The 22379-nt window shown below is 38.9% G+C and overlaps 1 protein-coding gene across 1 annotated transcript in view; it reads left to right on the top strand.

Annotated features, from left to right (window-relative positions):
• LOC140236410 (intraflagellar transport protein 74 homolog) overlaps positions 1-22189 on the top strand; it is a 30449-nt gene extending 8260 nt beyond the window's left edge. Inside the window, exons 6-20 of the mRNA XM_072316338.1 lie at positions 23-83; positions 1022-1081; positions 2234-2295; positions 4135-4213; positions 5185-5307; positions 6670-6854; positions 8541-8620; positions 9869-9922; positions 10957-10997; positions 11776-11832; positions 12366-12486; positions 14617-14780; positions 15657-15711; positions 17198-17329; positions 18649-22189. Of these exons, the coding sequence (XP_072172439.1) occupies positions 23-83; positions 1022-1081; positions 2234-2295; positions 4135-4213; positions 5185-5307; positions 6670-6854; positions 8541-8620; positions 9869-9922; positions 10957-10997; positions 11776-11832; positions 12366-12486; positions 14617-14780; positions 15657-15711; positions 17198-17329; positions 18649-18767 (1393 nt within the window). The 3' untranslated portion in view covers positions 18768-22189. The remainder of the gene's footprint in view (positions 1-22; positions 84-1021; positions 1082-2233; positions 2296-4134; positions 4214-5184; positions 5308-6669; positions 6855-8540; positions 8621-9868; positions 9923-10956; positions 10998-11775; positions 11833-12365; positions 12487-14616; positions 14781-15656; positions 15712-17197; positions 17330-18648) is intronic.
• The last annotated feature ends 190 nt before the right edge of the window (positions 22190-22379 follow it).

A 22379-nucleotide genomic window follows, 5' to 3' on the forward strand; every position in this document is an offset into this window, starting at 1 on the left:
TTGCATATTTTTCTCCTTAAAGGGCAGAAAGTCTGGCTACGGAGATAAAAGAGCTACAGGGTCAACTAGGCGACTACAATACAGTAAGTGTTCTTCCTCATTTCAAACCTGGCATTTTGCCTGTTTTACAGTGAATTCAAATTGATGATTAAGCAAGCATGAACACAATTTATTTCAACATAATTACTCGGGAACTTTCAGATGATGCTATATCAAGGCAGCACACTAACCCATTTTTTCTACTGGTCCGACCTGTCTGTTGACCAGTAGGTGCCCAATTTTTCCATCTTTTTCTTTTCCATTCCTGAAAAAGTTACTGATTCAATAGTGATTTTTACTGGTCAGAGATCATCAGACTAGTGCCAGTGTGCAGCGTTGGCTATATGATACAGTGGTGTCTGGTATTTCAGTGTGTTTATGTAGAATCTTGTTTTCCAGCTAGGTATAAGATTATTTCACTTGTTTCCTGTCTATTCATCGTAATGATTTATTCATATATGTTCGTTAAGTGCAATGTATCTGCACCAAAAAACAAAAAAAAAGCAGAAGGAATATTTCTCATTACTGTTTTCGTCATGATGTACTGAAAAAGTGGAAAGTCTGGTGCAAGTGATTTTTTACACTCGGCCAGAGAAGATGAATGTTGCTTTATTTATTTTTGTCACCGCAATCAAGCAAGTACTTCAGACAGCTCATCGCTGTCTTGACAACAAACGGTTTTGGCAGCATGCAGTACAGTATTAAAAAGGAAACTGGTCCACATTATGACAGCAAATTCACTCATGCTATAGGGCTAGTGAAGTGAAGAATGCTATTATAACATAGTTATAACATATCAGTTATACCCTTGAAATGCACTTACCTTGAAACCAAAGATATGACATAATATTACATCTGACAGGCAAAAAAAAATTGCACACTATCATCTTCACGCTAGCTTCATGCTGCACGAAATGCGTGAAAGTTTCTTCTCCACAAGAACGTCCGCTTTTACAGCATGTACTTTTTTTTTCTCCTCCAGCTTGTGGACAAGCTGAACACAGACACTGAGATGGACGAGGTCCAAGAAGATTTCAACCAGGTGAGTTAAGGAGGACTTCATGTCGTAGCAGCATCCCCACAAGAATTCTAGACACAAAAATATTCAAAATGGTGGTCACTGTCCACTAATCCCGACACCAACTATAATAGGAAGCCTCCGAAGGTTCAAAATAATATTATGTGCTTCCACTAATCCTGACACCAACTGTAAATGGAAAGTTTCAAACAATGTTGAATATGTGCATAAACTGGTTAGGTTGTGATCCGATTCTGATGCTGACCATAGCAGGAAAGACTCAAAACATTATTGAATATGTGCCTTAGTCGATAGGTCAAGGGTCAAGTTGTAACACTAAATGAAAGAGGAAAATTTCACACAGTATTGAATATATGTGAGCCAGCTAAGATAGAGAGCATCTTCAAACATTTTCTTTCTTAGGAAGAAAGATTTGCGGTGACACCATGTGTATGTAGTCCTTAACCGGATCGTTGTTTGGAAGAAGAGCCTAGAAAGAGGAGAAACGAAGAGGGAAGTGACATATGGGGGTTGTGAGGAGGGCAAAAAGTGGAGAGTGGGGGACAGTTATGGGCTGGAAGTTGAAGTTGCACTTCTTTCTTTCTTTTTTTTTTTTTGCCTTGATACTGTTGTTTATGCTACTTCAGTCTCAGTGAAAATGATGTGCACTATAATATAGTGGTGTAGACCACTTATTATTGTGCTGACAGTCATAAAAGATATACAGTACAATCAAGTTAAAACGAACACAGTAGTAATGAAGCTCTTGTTACAATTTAGCAAATACTCGGGTCCCAATATTAGCGTCAATACATCATTATAGTTTGTTGTTCAGTAAAATGCATGCAAAATCTTTTTGTCTACACTATGCATAGAATGCTAGTCGCCAATTCACAAAAGTTTCATGTAGTGAAAAAGGCCATTGACTCCAATTCTCGAAAGCTTTATACCACGAATATTTTTGGTTTTACAATATGTAAATCAAAGAAACAAGAAATTTTGTTTGCATTATATTTTAAATTCAATGCCATGATAACAGTGAATTAATGATTTGACCTCTTAGTGTATGAAAGAAAATGATCCATCTTGTTTGTGATGAAGAATTATAACCTGTTATCTTTGTTTCCACAAATAATACTACATGACTTGTAATTTTATTTCTCTTTGTCTGAACAGCTGAAAGTGGAGAATGACTTGGAGAGTAAGAACATTGATTCAATATTCACAACAAGACAAGAGTAAGTACCAACAGCTTGTGGCAACTTAAGTAAAAGCAATGACAGTGGTCCTCTGTTTCCCAAAACAAGTCATGGTCTATATATATATGCAACTCAAAGATGAATGTATTCACAGAATTTTTATCTTGTTGGAAATTTGTATCATTATGCACCAACATTCAAAATACAGTGTCATACAATGAAAAATTGAAGTCCATCAGTGGGCAGAAAGATTATCTGAAAATCTCCTTAGATCCCTATTAAAATGCATAAGAAAAAGAAGAGGATTCTAAGTAATTGAAAAGATGAACAACCGATGTCCGTTAATGATGAATGATACATCTTGACACAATACATGTCTTCTCAACAGTGGTTTGGACAGTATGTACCATTGAAAGGTTTAGTTTGACTACATTATACGAATGACAATGGTAACTTTATGTTTGTTCTTTTAGTTATTTTAAGTATTTATTTGCACCAAAGACAAAAGCTCTGTAAACATTGGTATTGTTCAATTTTTTGTTTGTCTGTGTGTGTTACTTTTGTACATTGCATTTCATGATCAGTGTAGATAATTTAGTTCATGGGTTTTTATGCCTCTGCCACGAAGTGGTGCCAGAGGCATTATGTTTTCGGGTTGTCCGTCCGTCCTTCCGTCCGTCCTTCCGTCCGTCCGTAATGAATTTTGTGGACAGGGTAACTATCAAAACCTTTTGAGGTATTCTAATGAAACTTGGCATGTATGTGTATTAGGGGGTGAAGTTGTGCCTATCAACTTTTGGGTGCACATGCTCAAGGTCAAAGGTCAAAAGGTCAAGGTCAAATACATAAAATTTCACTATTTCCATCATATCTATGCAATGCCTGAAGATATTTTCTTGAAACTTAGTGTATACATGTATTACCCGATTAAGATTCCCTGGTGAAAGTTTGGGTCATGAGGTCAAAGGTCCAAAGGTCAAGTAAAATATTAAAACTTCACCTTTTTTCCCTGTACCTTGGAAATTGTTAAAGGTATCTTCATGGAACATAGTATATATACATGTACTGACTGGCAGAGATTATCTAGAGAATTTAGGGTTCATGGGGTCGAAGGTCAGGGGTCAAAGGTCAAGGGCAACACTTCAAAATTTTACTATTTCCCTCATGTTTATGCAATGCCAGCAGGATTTTTTTTTTTTTCACACTTGGTGTATGCATGTATAACCTAATAGAGATTCTCTGGAATTTTTTTTCTTTTGTTTTTGCCTCAAAGGTCAAAAGGTCAAAGATCAAGTGAAAGTGCTGAACTAAGTTTTTCCTCCATATCTCGGAAGTGGCTCAAGTTATCTTGAAACGTACTACGTATTTATGCATGTTCTGCCTGACAGTGATTATCTTATGAATTTTAGGTTCAAAGGCCAGATGAAAATGGTAACAATTTACTATTCAATACAGAAATTGCGCTTTTCTCAATACCTTGAAAATTACTCAATGCATAAACGTATGAATGGGTCAAAGTCAAGTTAAAGTCCGTAAATCCCAAATACATGCTCTCCTATTCATCCAATGAAACCTAGGTCAAGGAAGGTGAACATTCCACACATTTGTGACAAACTCGTCATTTTAATATTTTGCCGATTTTGTGAAAATGTAATCACACATTGTCCACATGTACTATCTAGACCTATTAGGAGAATCATGCATTATGGCGGAGGCATACCAGTCGCCATAGCGACATTTCTAGTTTTATCTTCAAGGACATCAAAATATTCCATCTTCAAGTGTTGACCATATTATATATCTTTGTACTTCCTCTTAGAGTGATGCAGTAGAGTAGAACATTTGCACTTTTTTATGGTGGCATCATTCCTTTTGCAGGACTGAATCACAGATAGCTCAAGTCAGCGTGGAGATCCAGCAGTGTCGACGAATGGCCGACACTCTGGTGGAAGACATGGTAAGTTCACTTTCTGGAGATTTGACATCTACTTTGTGGTACATATTGTAAGATTAATACAAGTTTTGAATTTTTGGTTTGTTTGTTTGTTTTTCTTTATCAACACAATCTGGAGGTTTTCAATACATTGTTCATATAACTCTCTTCACAGTTTGCTAGCTGTTATTTAATGCAACTTTTGTGAACCACACAGGCATTATTAGCTAACCTCCACTTTTTTTCTTTATCTGTGATCTTAATTTGACAAGTTCTCCAGATTCACACTGAATTCATCTGAATTTGATAAGTTCTCCAGATTGACTCTGAATTCATATGAATTTGACATTTAGTATTTAGGAATCAAATGCATTAGTGAAAGAATACAAAGGGCATGGTAGGTTAGCACTGGGCAGGTGATAAAATTCTTCATTTTTTTTCTCTTTGATTGTTAAGGATACCATATCTCACTGTCATGGAGTAGCTGTCATGTAATCGGCCCAACTGTAAATGAACATTGTGGGATATTTGATGCATTTATCTCCATCATAAGCCAGTGCCTGTTGATTGAAAATCTTTATTTTCAAGCCAGAATCCCCGCAAAGATTTTGAAACAAGAGCCACAAATGGTGAGGTATGCAATCGATTTCATAACCACATTTATCATGTACATCCAAAGATTTGATTCAGTGCGGAGGAAGCCTGAATGCTGGTTATTTCTGAGGAAAGAAGGTGCAATGCATGCTAGATTTCCCTTTCTGTGTGTGTGTGTGTGTATGTGTGTGTGTGAGTACGGTCTCAAAAGTGAAATTTCTTGTTCAATATGATTGTGCTGTAATAATGGTACAGATCAAACAAGATCTCACTGAGAGTTACACCAAACAACGCCAATTTCAAGAAGAGATAGTTGCAATCCCTTGTGCCATGTCTTACATACCACACCTGTCAAAATGAGTGATTGGTGTGAATTACTCCCCCTGATTCCTCAAACACAGAATCCACAGATGCGCAAGAAGTACCAGCAGCTGAAGGAGGAGAATGAGATGCTTTCCAAAAAGCTGGAGGACCGGCAGCAGGAACTGGATGCACTCAGCACCAAGAAGGATGGCTTGGATGATGTGAGTATTGGTATCCATGGCAACAACCTTTGACCTGTCCTTAAAGGGAACCACAGGGCAAGGATTTTCTTTTTGCTGTGCAACAGATGCACTATTCATAAACTTGCATCATATGTGTAACTGTTTTTATTGTGAAAATTCCTACTGAGTCCACAGTCAAAAGGACAACATTTACGCAAGCTTATGGTGGGTAAGGCTCTTTGATGTCACTCAATGCAATTCATGAAACAGAGGGTGATACATTGTTTACCCCTGCATGTACACAGTTGCAATTGTGATGCATGCATGCATGGTGATATGGCTTGTGTATACCTACGTGTACTACACATGCATGCATGCAGCCAATGAGCTACTTGTTGCTACAGTGGACCCGATGATTTAGAAGCAATAAGCACTGAATGTACACATGTCATTAAGACACAACACAAATTTTGTAAATGCTATATGTTATTTCTTGGCGTTCTATTCACAGAAATTGTAGCCATGACATCGTAACCATCCTGATCATTGGCATTTGTCTTTAAAGCAAAAAACAGATAAACAAGGATCTGACTTATCCCAATGGTCCCTTTTAACTCACTGAATGTGAAATATAAAATATGGAATTATAAGTCAAGGTTTCATTGAGATAGGCGTTCTGAGTTGCCATATCTTCCTAATCTTGCAGAACACCCCTGAAAACCGATACGATGGAATTCACAAAGGCCATTCATTATGCAAATTTCACGAGCGTTATTGCGCATCACATATCATGTACACAAACAGATATCCAATAGCAAACACGCACTGACATGTTCATGTGAAAGGTATGCCTGTTATGCGTGTGTTTTGGTCTATGAACTGAACTTAAATCATGGATTTGAATTAAACTTCCTTTTTTGTGAATTCTGGTCATAATGTCCATTCATGGTGTGACACAAGAATCTAAGAGCCTCCCTGATTTGGGGACTATTTTTGATGTTATATTAAAGGAGGATTGCACATACCTTGTGTATATTTCATGATCATCATCCTATTCTATTATCTTTGGAGCATTCTGGTAAATCGTGCATATCTAGTAAGTACTGTATATGCCATATATTTAGCAAGTCTAATTTTTCTTGAATCGGAACTTCGCGACAGTTTCGTGAATGGTTAAATTTGCGATTGTGGAGTATAGTACTGAATGGGGAAATGTACGCATGTACATCACATGCATGCTGGGATCAGAGTTAAAATTTTTGCGTGTTTTTAAATTCGCAAATAGCACCCGACTCACGAAATTTGCGAAAATTAAAATCCTACTTCAAATATTTGGCATATACAGTATTCATGTCATTCAAGTGTGAAAAGGTCCCCGACGTGTTGTAACGATATTTGTAGGAGCTGCAACACTCCCAAGTGAAGCAGGAGGCAGTGCGCCTGTACGAGCAGCTTCATGAGCTGGAGGACAAGAAGAACCAGCTGATTGCTGAGGAGCAGTCCAGAGGAACCCCGGCAGAGGAGCGAGAGAAACTCCTCAAACAGGTCAAGGAAGATAACCAAGAGATTGGCAGCATGGAGAGACAGTAAGCACAGTCTTTGTCTTCTTCTTTTTCTTCTTCTTTTTTTTTCTTCTTCTTTCTTCTTCTTTTCATCTTCTTCTTCTTCCTCTTATTTTCGTCTTCTGGTTAAGTCTTTGTCCTGTGATGTTTTTGCCAATTTTGACATTTTGATTTTTTTTTCTGCATACTAGTATGTTTTCTTCTTCCACTCCTTTTTTTTCCCTCTTCATCTTCCCTTCTTTTCCTCTTCCATCTTTCTCTTCTTATTTCTTCTTCTTCTTCTTCATCCTCATTCTAATATATCCTTTTCCTTCTCTTCTCCTTGTTTTTTCTTCCTCCTCTTCTCATTCCTCTCCTCTCTCTTATCTTGCCACCTCTTCTTTCCTTCCTTTTCTCTTCTATTTTGTCATCTTCTCCCCGTTCTTTTTTTTCCTCTTCCCACGCACAATCTTCATTCCTGAGCTCCTGAGCTGTAAGTGGGATTGCTTGTGGTATAGCTGTCCTAAAATGTCAAACATGGATGAGATTCATCGTATCTCACGTGATGTAAAAATCAAGATCTTTTCATCCTTTGGTCCCCCATCCCCCTCCCCTCCCCTCCCCTCCCCTCCCCTCCCCTCCCCTCCCCACCTCTTCTTTCCTTCCTTTTCTCTTCTATTTTGTCATCTTCTCCCCGTTCTTTTTTTTCCTCTTCCCACGCACAATCTTCATTCCTGAGCTCCTGAGCTGTAAGTGGGATTGCTTGTGGTATAGCTGTCCTAAAATGTCAAACATGGATGAGATTCATCGTATCTCACGTGATGTAAAAATCAAGATCTTTTCATCCTTTGGTCCCCCATCCCCCTCCCCTCCCCTCCCCTCCCCTCCCCTCCCCTCCCCTCCCCACCTCTTCTTTCCTTCCTTTTCTCTTCTATTTTGTCATCTTCTCCCCGTTCTTTTTTTTCCTCTTCCCACGCACAATCTTCATTCCTGAGCTCCTGAGCTGTAAGTGGGATTGCTTGTGGTATAGCTGTCCTAAAATGTCAAACATGGATGAGATTCATCGTATCTCACGTGATGTAAAAATCAAGATCTTTTCATCCTTTGGTCCCCCATCCCCCTCCCCTCCCCTCCCCTCCCCTCCCCTCCCCTCCCCTCCCCACCTCTTCTTTCCTTCCTTTTCTCTTCTATTTTGTCATCTTCTCCCCGTTCTTTTTTTTCCTCTTCCCACGCACAATCTTCATTCCTGAGCTCCTGAGCTGTAAGTGGGATTGCTTGTGGTATAGCTGTCCTAAAATGTCAAACATGGATGAGATTCATCGTATCTCACGTGATGTAAAAATCAAGATCTTTTCATCCTTTGGTCCCCCATCCCCCTCCCCTCCCCTCCCCTCCCCTCCCCTCCCCTCCCCTCCCCTCCCCTCCCCTCCCCTCCCCTCCCCTCCCCTCCCCTCCCCTCCCCTCCCCTCCCCTCCCCTCCCCTCCCCTCCCCTCCCCTCCCCTCCCCTCCCCTCCCCTCCCCCTCCCCTCCCCTCCCCTCCCCTCCCCTCCCCCTCCCCTTTCCCTCCCCCATTCTTGGCATAAACTACTTATATCATATTTCATGTTGCACTCAGTGGACGTTTCAAACATGGTCAGTTCATCAAGTATCCTAGTTGATACAGGAAGTGAAGAAAGTTTTCACAGCGAATGTCAAGGCCAAGCTTGTCTCTCTTTGCCCCGACTCTCCAGGACCAAAGAGATACATGAGAAGCTGGAAAACGTCCAGGAAGAACTCAGGCACTTAGACATGGATCTCGAGGAGCATCAAGGTAGAGTGTATTAATGTTTGGAAGTTTCTTGACCACAGTATGTAACTAGAAGAGCACTTTCAGAACGCAGGCCTCTTCCAAGCCAACATGTCATTTCCACCCATACATGCATGCAGTTTCCCAATATAGATGCCTTTTGTTTACGTCATCAGCTTCCAGCTGCGCAGTGCCTCGCCCGAGAAAAGCATGCACTTCAGTGCGCATACCTAAACCTCCAGTATGCACAGCTTCAAGTTTCTTGACCCTATATGCCAAAAAATAAAAAATCCTTCAAAAATCCATATAAATTCCCTGATCACTACCAAAATTTAATCATCTGTTCCTTTTGTCATTATCAATTTCCTGTAAGTTTCATCTAAATCCGTTCTCAACTTTTTTGAGTTTTTTTTTTTTTTTTTCCAAACAGACTAACAAACCAGCGCTGACAAAAACATAACCCCCATGGCAGAGGTAGTCATGGTCATCCATTTAAAATGATTACATGCTCTTAGTACAACTTGTGCAAGATATGAATTACAAACATAAAAAAAGAAAACAACAAAATGAAACAGTATAAGACATATTTGAAAAAAAAAGGACATAGTAACTGTAGTTCTAGACAATCAAGATGTTTTGGGTTTTTCTGACTAGCCAACAATATTTTGTAAACATTCAGGTAATTATACATGAAAGTGTTCAAGTGAACCATGCATATAATGTGATAGTGGCTGAATGGCAGGGGCTTGTTCAAAGCTTGACAGAACTGTGCATTTAGTAATTTTTGCACAGCTTTCTGTCCATATTCATCCACTTTCACTTTCCATCATGGTTAGCATCTATGGTCTGAAATCCATAGATGTTTTCAACTGCCATGATCACTTTAATTGTCGCACATGTTTGTAATCCTGGTGAATACGGTAATGGATGCAAGACAGGAGAAGAAAATAAAAAGGAAAAAAGACAACATTGTACTTATCTGTAATGACTGTTGTGCATAATTACTTTATTTTCGTTTTTCTTGCTGTTTCATAGGTTCTGATGTTTTATCTGATGACCACATCAGTTATTAAAGATTTTTAGGCTGCCATTATGCATACTCCATGTTGGATTAGAAATAGGATCAGGAATGTTTAACTCCCTTTGTGTTTTCACTATCGCATCAATGCTCATCTAGTTGGAATAACCTTCAAAATATGTGATACATCTTTTATAATTACATTTTTTTTAGTTATTACATATTTGTTACCATTTCTTTTCATATTTCTTCAGGAGAGAAGAACATGAAGTACAAAGAGCTGAAGAAGCGAGAGGAGACCATAGATGGTAAGTGCATCTTTCACTGAGGTTCCTAAAAGAGTACCAAAGTATGATGTCGTCAGGATGATGTAGCCATTCATTGCCATGGAAACTAGTTCTAAACAACCTCACCTGGCCTGAGTGTTTACGTGTGCACCTGGTTCCAACCCAAGCTGTAACAAAAGACTGTTACATTCTCACTTCCGTATTCTATGGTCCCATCAAGCTAAGTGCCTCTCACCAGTCGAATGGACCTGTAGATGTAGACCCTCAAACTTTGTGTCTAGACATTTCACGGATTATGCAGATCACACATCATATAAGATACGTCACCGGAGTGACATGGAAACTGTTCCATACAGACCGTGATGAGATCAGCCGATAAGTCGACATGTCAGGCAACAAGGCTTTCTGGACAATTTGGTTTATTTCAATAATTGTATAATTGTACTTTTTTTTAACAAGTTTATGTTGTTCAATTAATCTTTCTTGCATCCAGTTGTTGTTTTATTGTAACTGATTGATAAATTGTCCTTCATCAATGTAGAAATTAAATGTGACCCGCTACAACAAAAGGATCCGAAGGTCGGTGGAGGACAATTTTCTGAAAGTTGCATGACAGTATTCCCTTACTCTTCTACTTAAATTTCATACATAGCACAACTCATAAAAGTACTCAGTTGCGGAGATTTCGAGGATTTTATTAACGCATGTCAAGTGATGGAGGAAATCAGAGTTCCAAGAAAAACGCCTTCAAATATGCAGTACCAGCTGCCATAAGGAATCAGAACCATCACTTGCTATTGGGGGGGGGGGGGGAAGCTCTGAAGTCTAGTATATATGACATCTGTTTAGCAATCAGGAGGTCATTGGTTCGAGTCCAACCCAAGTATGTATGCCCTTGATTTTTTTTTTTTTAATCATGGCTACGTGTGAAACACTGAATATTTGGTGCTTATTTAAGTTGATGAAGAGCAATTCGTCATTCAGTTGCAATACCATGTACGTTAATTCTATGTATTCTTACATCCATGTAACTTCTATCAAAAATCGCCCAACAGAATTCCTGGAAACCTTTGAGAGCACCAAGAAAGAGGAAACCGTAAGTACGACTTGATATTTGAATGATGTTGTTATGTATTGCAGTGATAAGTATGGTAGACTCTTAGTATGATATCATACTTAAATGCTTTAACCCCTTTTTGGGCCACTCCCTCAAAACCCCATAGCCACTGTATGTGCTTGTCAAGGCTTTGGCAATGACAAGGCTAATCAGCACGTCAGATTGTAGACATTGTGTATGCTGGGCACTCTGCAATGATTGTCAAACATCTCCCTTTGTTTTTTAATGTACCTACAGTCAAACCTGTCTACAGCGGCCACCCAAGGGAGACAGAAAAAGTGGCCGTTATGGACAGATGGCCGCATGTTTGACTGTATTTTCATTTGTCAAAGACACTACATGAGATTGTGGTGGCTAATTTATTTATTTATCTTTTTTGCTGTTGTTGAATTGCCAATCTTTGCTGACTGAGCTGTGTGATGATATCCATATGGATGAACAAACATTCAAAGGTACTAAAAGTTTTGATAGTTTTTTAGTCTCCTTCAACATATGTTCAAACAAATGTCCCCATGCCAGTGAATGACTAGTGTCTGTGAGAAAAATTGGACATGGTAAATTCTGTCACTTACCGGCTTTCACTCTTATGAAACATTGACTTATCATTTTTCATGGCAAATGTTTTATACATAATTTTTAAACACAAAATCAGAGAGACTCGTAGGGTGTAGGACCATGCTGTGTAAAATTTCCAATTAGATACAGAGTTTAGCAATTCCTTTAACTCACAAATGCTTTGTTCCGTCTTCGTTCTTAGGAGAGACGTGGCGCAACAGAGGAAACCGTCGTGACGCTCCTGGCGCACATGAGTAGGGTAAGTGTGTGCGTGTTGGTGTGTATGTATGTGTGTGTGTGTTTGTTTGTGTGTGTACATGTACAATCAATGTCACATGATCTGTGTCCATGATTTCCTCATCTGGGACACGTCACATGACACTAAGAGTTGTTTGAAATAAGAAGAGGAACACACTCTGGTTAATCAGAACAGAATGACCTGGATGTTCGCGTGAATCTTTGGGTGTGGAGAATTTCCCGGTTCTGTCCAATAATAACCACTTCTTCCTCCACCAGAGTCACAGGCTGGCACATCAGTTGGTCAAGCAGCTAGAGACTCCCAGGCCTCAAATCAAAGTTCAATTAAAAACAAATTAATTACATAAGTAGCTGCAATGATATGTAACTAGGTAAATAACACACAGCATATGATTAATAAAAATGAATAGTGGAACCAAAGCTTTATGTCCATAATGAATAAAAATGTGAAATATGACAAAGCACCAACTGAAAACAATGCCCGCAAATGGTCCTAAACTAAAAGCAATGTTTGCGCTATCTTCCATCCATCAGAACCTTGGGAGGCAGAAGCACATGCCCACGCCCCAGGAGCTGTCCCGCATGCAGGACGACCTCAACTTTAAGCAGAATGAGATGCAGAAGTCAGAGGCCACAACCACAGGACTGACTGGAGGTATGATCATGGCGTTTGTGGAAGGACAGTGGAGCTTGAAAATGAAACAAAAACCACAATGCAGACATGCTGACTTTTACTCTTTTCTCCTTTTTTTTTCAGAATTTTGTACTTAGTCTACACTTGTATCTTATGGGGAGGGAGGGGGCAGGGCAAAAAACACTGCAGGTTTCATGGAAAATGCCATTTTACCCAAATTGTATGACTACACATGTCTATTGTAGATGGGTACAAATACTATTTTTTCCACCAAATATATGCTTTTTCAGCCCTCAGATTAATATTGCAATGCTGTTTACAAGGTTGGCATCCCTAACAATGCCTACCTGGGTGAAGCATGAACTAAACTAAACAAATTACCAGAGGGGAGCATTGAAGTTTTCTTCTTTTTTTTTTTCTTTTTTTTTTTTTGGGGGGGGGGGAGGGGGGTTCTCTCTCTTTGTAAACCAGTCAAAAATTAGTTTGTGTGTATTCAATACCAGAGGGTTATGTATTCAAATGTTGTTTTTCTCAAATTAAGTCATTTCTGTTTTAGTATGATTGATTTCTTCTCTGTATGACACTCGAGAGTTTCTGGAAATGCAGTTTTCCCTTCTCGTACACATTATGTGATGTATGTGTGCACTGTATGCGATCAGAAATCTGATAATATTTTGATGTACCTGCTTGGCATTTAGTGATAAAAATGTCATTGAAAATCATGATCTCGTTTGTAAAGTGCTGATTGAAATAAAATATGTAAGGGCTTGGTGTGATAATTGCATGACAAAGAAAGTTAGGAGTACACAAGTACAAAGATTAGCGCATGTGTCAAATAGTGTAGAGAAGAAAAAAAAAAGGAAATGAAAGTCATAATGTAGTTACAAACTAGCTAAGGTTTCAAGATGATACTTGAATAGATGGAAGAAAAAAAAAAAAGTAGCTATTTTTAACTATCAGGGCAGTTGATGCCAATTAAGCCATCAGTTTCAGATTTCTTTGGTCTGGTGCGATATGTTTTCATTGTGGATGCAGAATTTTCAAAAACATATTATTTGCAAAATCTATAACTTATTCTCTAATTAGCAACACATCTTAAAAGATAGAAGTTCTTCTTTCTCTCTCAAATTGCCCAATGATTTGTTTTTGGTAATTTGATGACTTGATGAACGTAACAAACCCCGTGTACTCTGGCTGCAATATACTGTAAAGGCAGAAATTTTCGTGTGCATTTTTGTGAATTTTGTGAGAGCCGAGATTCTCAAAATTAAAATGCACACGAAATTTCTTGCCTACACTCGATGCAGTGAATGCCTGCATGCAAAAATTTTATGCCTCAAAAAAGGCTGTCAGCTCCAATATGGCAAAAATTTCAAGCTTTGAACATTTCATGCATTACTGTAATATATGTGAAAAATTCATAGGTGCCAATTTGATGATCACAAAATTATCATTACTGTATCATGATTACAGTCTGACCTCTCCTATCTGACCTCTCTTTATTCGGATCTGTCTATTATCCGCATGCGATCTTGGCATAATCGTTTTTGATCAATCTGAAATTATGGGGAAAAGGGAGATGTCAATCTCAAACAAACTTCCTGCACAAACTGACATGAATTACATATTATCCTTAACATGATTAACATACATTCATATCAATTTTTCATCTGGATAACATGCATTCAAACGTTCACTTCCCCTAAATCATCGCAAAAACATGGACAGAAAACTTTTCATTAAATCAGAGCACGCTACAGGCAATCATTCATTGAGGAGATTATCAGAGAATTCAGAATGTAGACCAGCTGACGAGGACATGACATGTTCACGCAAAATTGATACATTTACATATAGCTACCATTTGGTAGGCAACTGTGTGTATTAACCCGTTTAGGACGGGCTGATTTTGCTACAACACGCATTTCTCATAGACACTTGCCCAAGTATACTCGGGACTCGTCCTAAACGGGTTAAACTCTGAGTCTTGTATATCCAGCCAAATCCCTTATCCGGATGAGCACCGGTCCCGACATTGCTGGATAGGAGAGGTCGGTCTGTACCCGAGGACCTGAAGGTTAAAAATGATGCATGTTTGATATCCCATTATTAAACACCACCTCCCCCCCATCCCCTCTTCCTCCTCCCAAGAATCTGCCCGTCTCCAGATGGATCTACAGAAGGTGGAGCAGCTGGAAGGGAAAATCACGGCGGAGCTGGAAAACCTCAAGATCCGCATCAAGGAGATGGACGAGGAGCTGAAGACCTACTCAGACCTAGACTCGCTGCAAAAGAATGCTGATGAGAAGAAGAAGGTAAGTTAAAGTCCTCAAATCCCCAAATGCATGCTCTTCCATTCATCCAATTAAACCTACACTTTGTACACATATGTAGGTCAATGAAGGTGAACATTTAACACATTTGTGACAATCATATCATTTTAATATTTTGTCAATTATGTGAAACTGTCATCACACATTGTCCACATGTACTATAGACCTATTAGGAGAATCATGCATTATGGCGGAGGCATACCAGTCACCATAGCGACATTTCTAGTTGTTTTCTCTTTTTTTTTTTCCAACAAAGGTGATAGCCCTCTCATCACACCCTACTCACTTGTTCCATCAGTCATTTCATTGTAAAGTACATTGCTTTATGAATATGCGTCATTATTATCTTATCATCATTAAGTTGGTCATTTTGAGTGATGGAATTGCTAGATTTGTCCAATCAACTATTGGCGCAAAAGGTAAATTGCAGGCTTCTCCCTTTATAATGAAGTCTTTGGCACCAGCAGTTTTCATTTGTTATATTGAAATTTCGTTACAGCTGAACAAGAATATACAAAGATGTATAGACAATAATTTTGGGCTTGGATTTTTACTTCTTTGTAATGAGAATTCATCATGACGGGAGTGCACGTTATGCATAAAGCTTCTACAATATAGTGCTCTGCTGACTGGCAGATTTTGCTCACCAATTGTTAGTTGCAGAATTCAGCCTGCAAAGACGTACAGCCATTGTGTCATGATACATACACATTGTATGAGCACAAGATAGATGCAAATCAAGTGTGTGTGTGTTTTTGATCCTCTTCTTTTGATTACTTTTTTGTGAAGGTCTAAGATATCACTCAATGGATTTTTGAAAACATTGTATATGGTTTTATTCTTTTGTTTTTTCCACAGAAATTGCAAGAAGACAAAGTCAATCTTGCGAGGAGGAGAGATGTCTTCAAGAAAAGTGAGTTCCAGTCACATGTTTCCTCAGGACCACTCTTCTTGGGGCACTGTCATCAGTGTTGTGCCACTGGGATGTGCCCACATTTGTGTAGAAAGGTGTAGTCAAACACACAAAGACTACGCCTTGATTGTGAAAATCCTCAAGTTACAATGTTAAATATTGCCTCATTAGCAAAAGAAAAATGATGTACCACTGTAAGCTTACTGTGATGACAACGTTCACAGGTGCACAGTTTTGCTTTACTTTTCTACTTATGTTTAAAATGTGTATGCGTCCATGATGGATTTTAGGTGTCTCTACAATGCTTAGGGATTTGTAGAGGCATTATGTATTCTCACCAGTGTTTGCGCTTGGTGATGTGTCATGCAAGAGTGTCAAGGCAGATATTTTGAGCTTGATTTGCTGGCAAGATCAAGTTCGACCTCTAACATGGCAGTGTTTAAGCGCTTCCAGTAGCAATAATTCAATTCAATAGATTGTTGAATACAGTGGACTCCCATTATAACGAAGTCCTCAGGACCGGCAGTTTTTTTGCGTTATATCAAAATCTTGTTATAACCGAACAAATAAGCAATGAAAATACATAGAGTGGGTAATGTTGCGGCCTGAATTTTTACTACGTTGTAACCGGAATTTCGTTTTAACCGTGTTAGTTATAACGGGAGTGGACTGTATGCCTTTATTGGGACATTACATTATTGTTGTCATCACCACGTATGTACAACTTGTATGTAATCATTCATCCTTCTTTATATCTACATAAATTCATGTGACGTATTTGTCAAGAAAGAGAGACAAAGACGAAGAGAAACCTACAACTGATAGCATCATTTACATATTACAGTTCGACCTCGATTATCCGGCGTCCTTTTATCCGGAAATCTCTATCATCCGGACGTGTTCACACAGTGAAGGACTTCTTTTTTTCATCCAAAAAAAAAACTGTGACTTTAACATCTTTCATGGATCTATTTCACTAATTTCAATATCTAATGAGGTAAAACATGTATGATTTTCACATGAAGATATACTTTTATTTTTGTGAAGAAGGGACTACAATTTTGCGCAGGCTAGCATAGATTACACCACCACTGCGGGGTACGCTACCTGCCTAGCTGCCAGTGCACTGGGACGGCAGCTTGGACGGCAGCTGTATACATGCATTAACATTGTGTCTCCCATATCCGGCCAATTCGCTTATCCAGATGAGTGCCGGTCCCGACATGGCCGGATAATCGAGGTCGAACTGTATTATGATCGGTGCTGTCCATGTTTGTAACCATCTGTCTATCTCTTCATCTTCAAACTAATTTGTATTTTGTGTATAATACTGTAAAGAGAAAGAGAGCAACCTATATAATTACAATTACAATATAATTATAATTACAATTACAATATAATTATAATTATAATTACATTCAAGTTCATGGCTCATAGATGTTCATCAAGAGTTTTGGCGTGTGACGTTCTTATTTTTCTCCTCCAGGCGTTCAACTTCTCTCCAGTCAGTATGAGGCACTGAAGACTCAGCTGAATGATAATGAGACACACTCGCAGCTGGGCAATCTGGAGCGAAAGTGGCAGCACTACGAGCAGAACAACTTTGTCATGAAAGAGTGTATCCTTTTCGACAACATGCACATGTGCACACATAAGTGTGTTGTTTTGAAGTAGACTTCTCTTGTGCTGCTATTTTTTTTTCTCTCTAATTCCCAGAACAGGTGATGCTTGAGAGTTGACTGGCTGTAATCCCACAGTAGTTGCTAGCATTGCTGTGCTAAAACTGATCTCAAAGGCCCGAATTCACAGAGGTGGTACAAATGAAACCATGGTTTAAACCATGGACAAAAACCATGGAGCGCCAAGTGTCGCATGGAATATTTCGTTACGAAATCAGTAATTTCGTCAATGAAATGTAACAAAATGACAACATTTTGTAACTAAATTAACATTTCGTCCATGAAATGATAATTTCATTAACGAAACGGTCATTTTGTTGATGAAATGACCAATTTCGTAACGAAATATTCCGTGCGACACTTGGTGCGCCGTGGTTTTTGTCCATGGTTCAAACCATGGTTTCATTTGTACCACCTTCGTGAATTCGGGCCATAGTGTTGAAGAACAGTAGGGTGGGGAGACACGGGTGGTCCGATCAAATCGACTTTCATCTGCTGCCCACTGGGTGTGTTTGAAAAACATGAATAGCGCCCATCAGTGAATATGTACATTGAAGCGTAAACTCATCAGTAATGGTTGACTCCTGTTGAGAGTCTTTGACTGTGTATGTACGTACCTAAAGATCAGTGATAAAGCTGTATACAGTTTGTTATAGAGATTCTCGAATATTATCTGAGCCAGGCCAGCCTTCTCACTCCATGGATTCTCCCACGCTACTGGGTCTTTACAGTTATCCGTACTGTGAAGCCCGTAGGTAAATCCTGCCATTCTGAGTGTTTTGTTCTTGTAGCCAAATAAATGTTTGCGACTTCAAAACCTGTTTACGAGCTTGATTGCAACTGTTTATGAACCCTGACAAAACCTTTTTTTTTTTTGCAAACATTTGCTGCTCAGTGAGATACCTCCTTTACTTTATGGCTAGGTGAAGATTAATAATAATGATAATAATAAAGGACATTTATATTGCGCAGCTACTACATAATAATATACTCTACTGTATATTACAAAATAGCATACATACAAGAAATTCAAACATAAAATACATTACTTCAAGAGATGACTTTTTAACCTGACCTTGAACTCATTAATTGTAGATTAAAATAGATTACTGAGTGCTGATCAAAAAGCTCAGCAAGTTGAATAAGCAAAGTGCCTGGACACAAAAAGGATTAAGCAAACATTCATGGTAAAGGCTGTATCATCTGTCATGATGGTTTCCTGTTGTGTTTTCCTTAACTCAGTCCACTCTAATAACAGTCATAGCAACTAAGAGCATGGAGAGCGACTACCGCCCTCTAGTGGCCAAAGTCAGAGAGCAGGTCAATGACTACAACCGCCTGATACAGGATATGCTAGTGAAGGGAGTCCAGCGCTAGGTGACCATCAACAGGGCTACCTCAGGAAGGGTCAACCAGAGTCCAGCAACAAATGATGTCTGCCACAGGCAATCATAGTGTCAAGTTACTTCAAGCTAGGGTTCAAAGGGAATGGAATCCACAATGTGTTCCACACTGTGTTTTCAGGGCATTTTTTATTTCCCCATCCGCCGTCAGATTCTATCAACTAATAATCCATTGTATTCCATCAAACATCTCCAGGCATTGTGTACCAAGGTTCAGTCATCTCTTGATAATGAATTTTGTATAAATCTTTGGTGGTACTGCTTTGTGAAGAGTGAAACATCGACAGAGACTCTGAATGGCTTTCTTTTGTCATCAGCCAGCGAAATAGAATACAGGCTCGTCGAGTTTGTAGACTTGTGACTGTTTGATGAATTTTCCCCCACATAAGTTAGTTAGAGTAGACCCTTTCACAAGGCTGATGGGCTATTGGTGAGTCTTGCCTTGGCTTTAAGTTCAGTACATCACATCCTCGCAAACTTGAAAATGCCAATACTGTAAAAGTGGAAATTTTCGTGGTGTGGAAATTTTTCATGCATTTTGCACAACCAGAAACCAGCGCAAAAATAAGAGCACACAAAAATTTCTGGACGTAATAATGTTCCACAAATAAATGTCTTGATTCTGTGGAATTAAAAGCACGTAAAATTCATTTCACCCACCCTAATGTGAAAAATTATGAGCGCGAAAATAACCACTTTTACAGTATATGATACCATATGCCAAGGTTCCATGATGATCTCCACTTGCAATAGCCACTTTATTGTTGTGATACACTTTTGTCACTTTCATATGATAATACATTTGTAAGTGATATCATCATGGAGGTACCTGTCTCTCCTTTTGACCTATTAACGCTCACATCACATCACAAAAATTGATAGGGAAGATGATTAGTGCGGACGTTTGTTTGAAGTGAAACAAAATTCTCAAGTGTAGCAGACAGTAGGCCAGTACGACAATAACATCCGTAGAATGTGACCATTCAACTGAGAGCTGAATGTGGAGGTTGAGAGTATCGGTTATTCATCTCGCCGAATGCTGGTAGAGCTGGCAAAACTTAATGAGGTGGCACCATCTGGCATGCTTAATGCGATTTCTCACGTAAGGATAGCTGCCTGCAGAACGTCACTCACATTTATTGAAATCAGTGTCACATTCTTTTCCTTCTCAAATCAACCATGATGTGCTCCTGTTGGCTGGAGATGAAATTGAGAAACTTGAAAAGGATGGTTTCTGTCAGAGAACAGAAATGAAATAAAAAAAGGATATGAAATAAAAAAAAAGATAAAGAATTGAGGACTTCAAATATTGCTTATGTTTTGACAAAAGGAGTACGGGGGAAAAATATCACACTGTTTTTAAGATCATTTGGTCTGTTGCTCTCAGTGTGGAAGTTATCATTCATTCTGCACGAGCTTCTCGAGCGTGTCTCGAAGCGGCGACCCAACCACGGTATTTTCCCGTATGTCTTCGAGGGGACGGAGCTCATTTTGCATTCCCTCTCACCTGAGCAGGCGTGTCTCTCCATGGCTGAGTGAGCTGCACTTGCCTCCCTCCCTCCCCACCCCACCCCCACCCAATCACCACATCCTCTTCTTCACCTGGTCTCATGAGATCGTGATGGGAATTTAGATGGGGGCGGGAGATGGGGGTGATGTCTACTGTTGGGGTCACTGGTGTTAGTCAACCCATGGAAGTTGGTTCTAGGATTCTGATTTGGCCAACACATCACGGTTGAAAGTCCACAGGGGCCTCGTTTGACTCTGTGATTTTGTTGAGAATGTGGAGTAAAGACCTTGAACCTGTTGTCATATATGCCAGCATATTAAAACCCATTGAGGATGGGCTGATTTTGCTACAACACGCATTTCCCATAGACCCTTACCCGAGTATACTCGGGACTAGGCCTCAACGGGCTAACTGTCTCACGACCACTTTCTTGAAATCTTACTGACATTGTACGCAAATTATGTTACAAAAAGGACTGAAAGAATTCATGGAGCCCTTCTGTAGACAGTGTGTGTTTTGTGTCTTTTATTGCATTAAGCACTGTAAATTCACAACCCATCCGTGATTTAAAAACTGCCTGTTTGAAAACACTTGGATATCTTCACACAACAACTTGTATCTTTGCATTGTCTTCTTAATGTAGCAAAAAATGAAATTCAAACCATAAAAAGATAGAATGATCAAATCCTACACAACTGGAGGTCAAATACTTGATGACCCCCTCCCCCTATCCCAATAAAAGCAAACAAAACTACACAGTTAATAAAGTAGTAGTCTTTTCTGAATAAGATACAGCTCCCTTTCTGATCAGGGATAGACTTCTAGAAAGACGTTTAGATGATATTATGAATACCTCTCCATAATCCAGTTGAACGTTTCTCATTTCATATACAAAATTTCCAGTGGTAACAACATGGATAATTTGCTGGAGATACCTCACAGTGTCTCTACTTTGAAATTATGTACATCTATGATATCAGAATGTGTCAGATACACTTTGGCCCAAATTCACTGAGTTAGTTTAAATTAGCCCATAGCTTATGCAAATCTCTTCTGCATAAGTGTGTGTGACAAATTGCATACAGAAAACAGACATCCCATAATGAATGCACGCTGATACATGTGTGTAAGAGGTATCTGTATACCTATTCCATGCTTTCCCAGAACTGTATTTAATCCATGGATTTGATTAAGACTGCCCTTGTGAATTCGAGCTTTTAAGTGTGGATTGACTAGGTACATCACACCTGGAAGTAGCTGCCCATCAGCTATTATCAATGCTTGTTGATCACCTTAGTACTCTGTATGTTGGAGAGCACAGTGTGAACATAGTGAAGCAGCTTACAAGGCATTTAAATGTCATACAGGAGGAGCTGAAAGTAGAAGATCTCTTTTGAAAAAAGAAGAACTTTATCATGATCCTGAGAATCATTTAGTGTCATTGATGTTCCCACATTTTTCTTTGTTCCCATTTATATCTGTTATCAATCTTTGGCATAACGATGGTGTGTATGTTTATTTTACTGCAGAGTAAAATACTAAATACACCATTTTATGAATTTACTGAATCTCCATGATTGGATTATGATTAAGTAGAGAGAAGCCTCAGTTTTCTTCTCTTTTTTTTTTGCTTCTGTTTCATTTTGTTTGTGTTTTTCTTGAAGCTTGCTCTTGCTGAAGGGCAATAGATGCAGCATTTATCTTGTTGAAAGAAAAACAAGAACATACTCAAATGTCATACACCTTGATCACAGACTACGTGTATATATTTAGTATGTAAGTAGTGTAAATATTATGAATATTACAATCAGATGGTGATGCTGTTGAGTCAGATGTAGAATTGAACATTCACAGTCGCAATTAATAAAATTTATAATTCATGTGAATGAGAGAAAAAAAAAAGTGGTTTCCTTTGTATATACAGCTGTGTACTGCCAGGAATTAATAGTTGAGTGTGTAAATTATGTTTCTCATATTTTCTGTGCATTCATTTTCCCTTTAATGAGTTTTCACCATTTTCAGTTTATAGCTGTACTTACAAATCAACAAAAGCAGCCTATTCATGTGTCTCGATGG

The sequence above is a fragment of the Diadema setosum genome, chromosome 13 (assembly GCF_964275005.1).
Source record: "Diadema setosum chromosome 13, eeDiaSeto1, whole genome shotgun sequence".
NCBI classification, from domain to species: domain Eukaryota; kingdom Metazoa; phylum Echinodermata; class Echinoidea; order Diadematoida; family Diadematidae; genus Diadema; species Diadema setosum.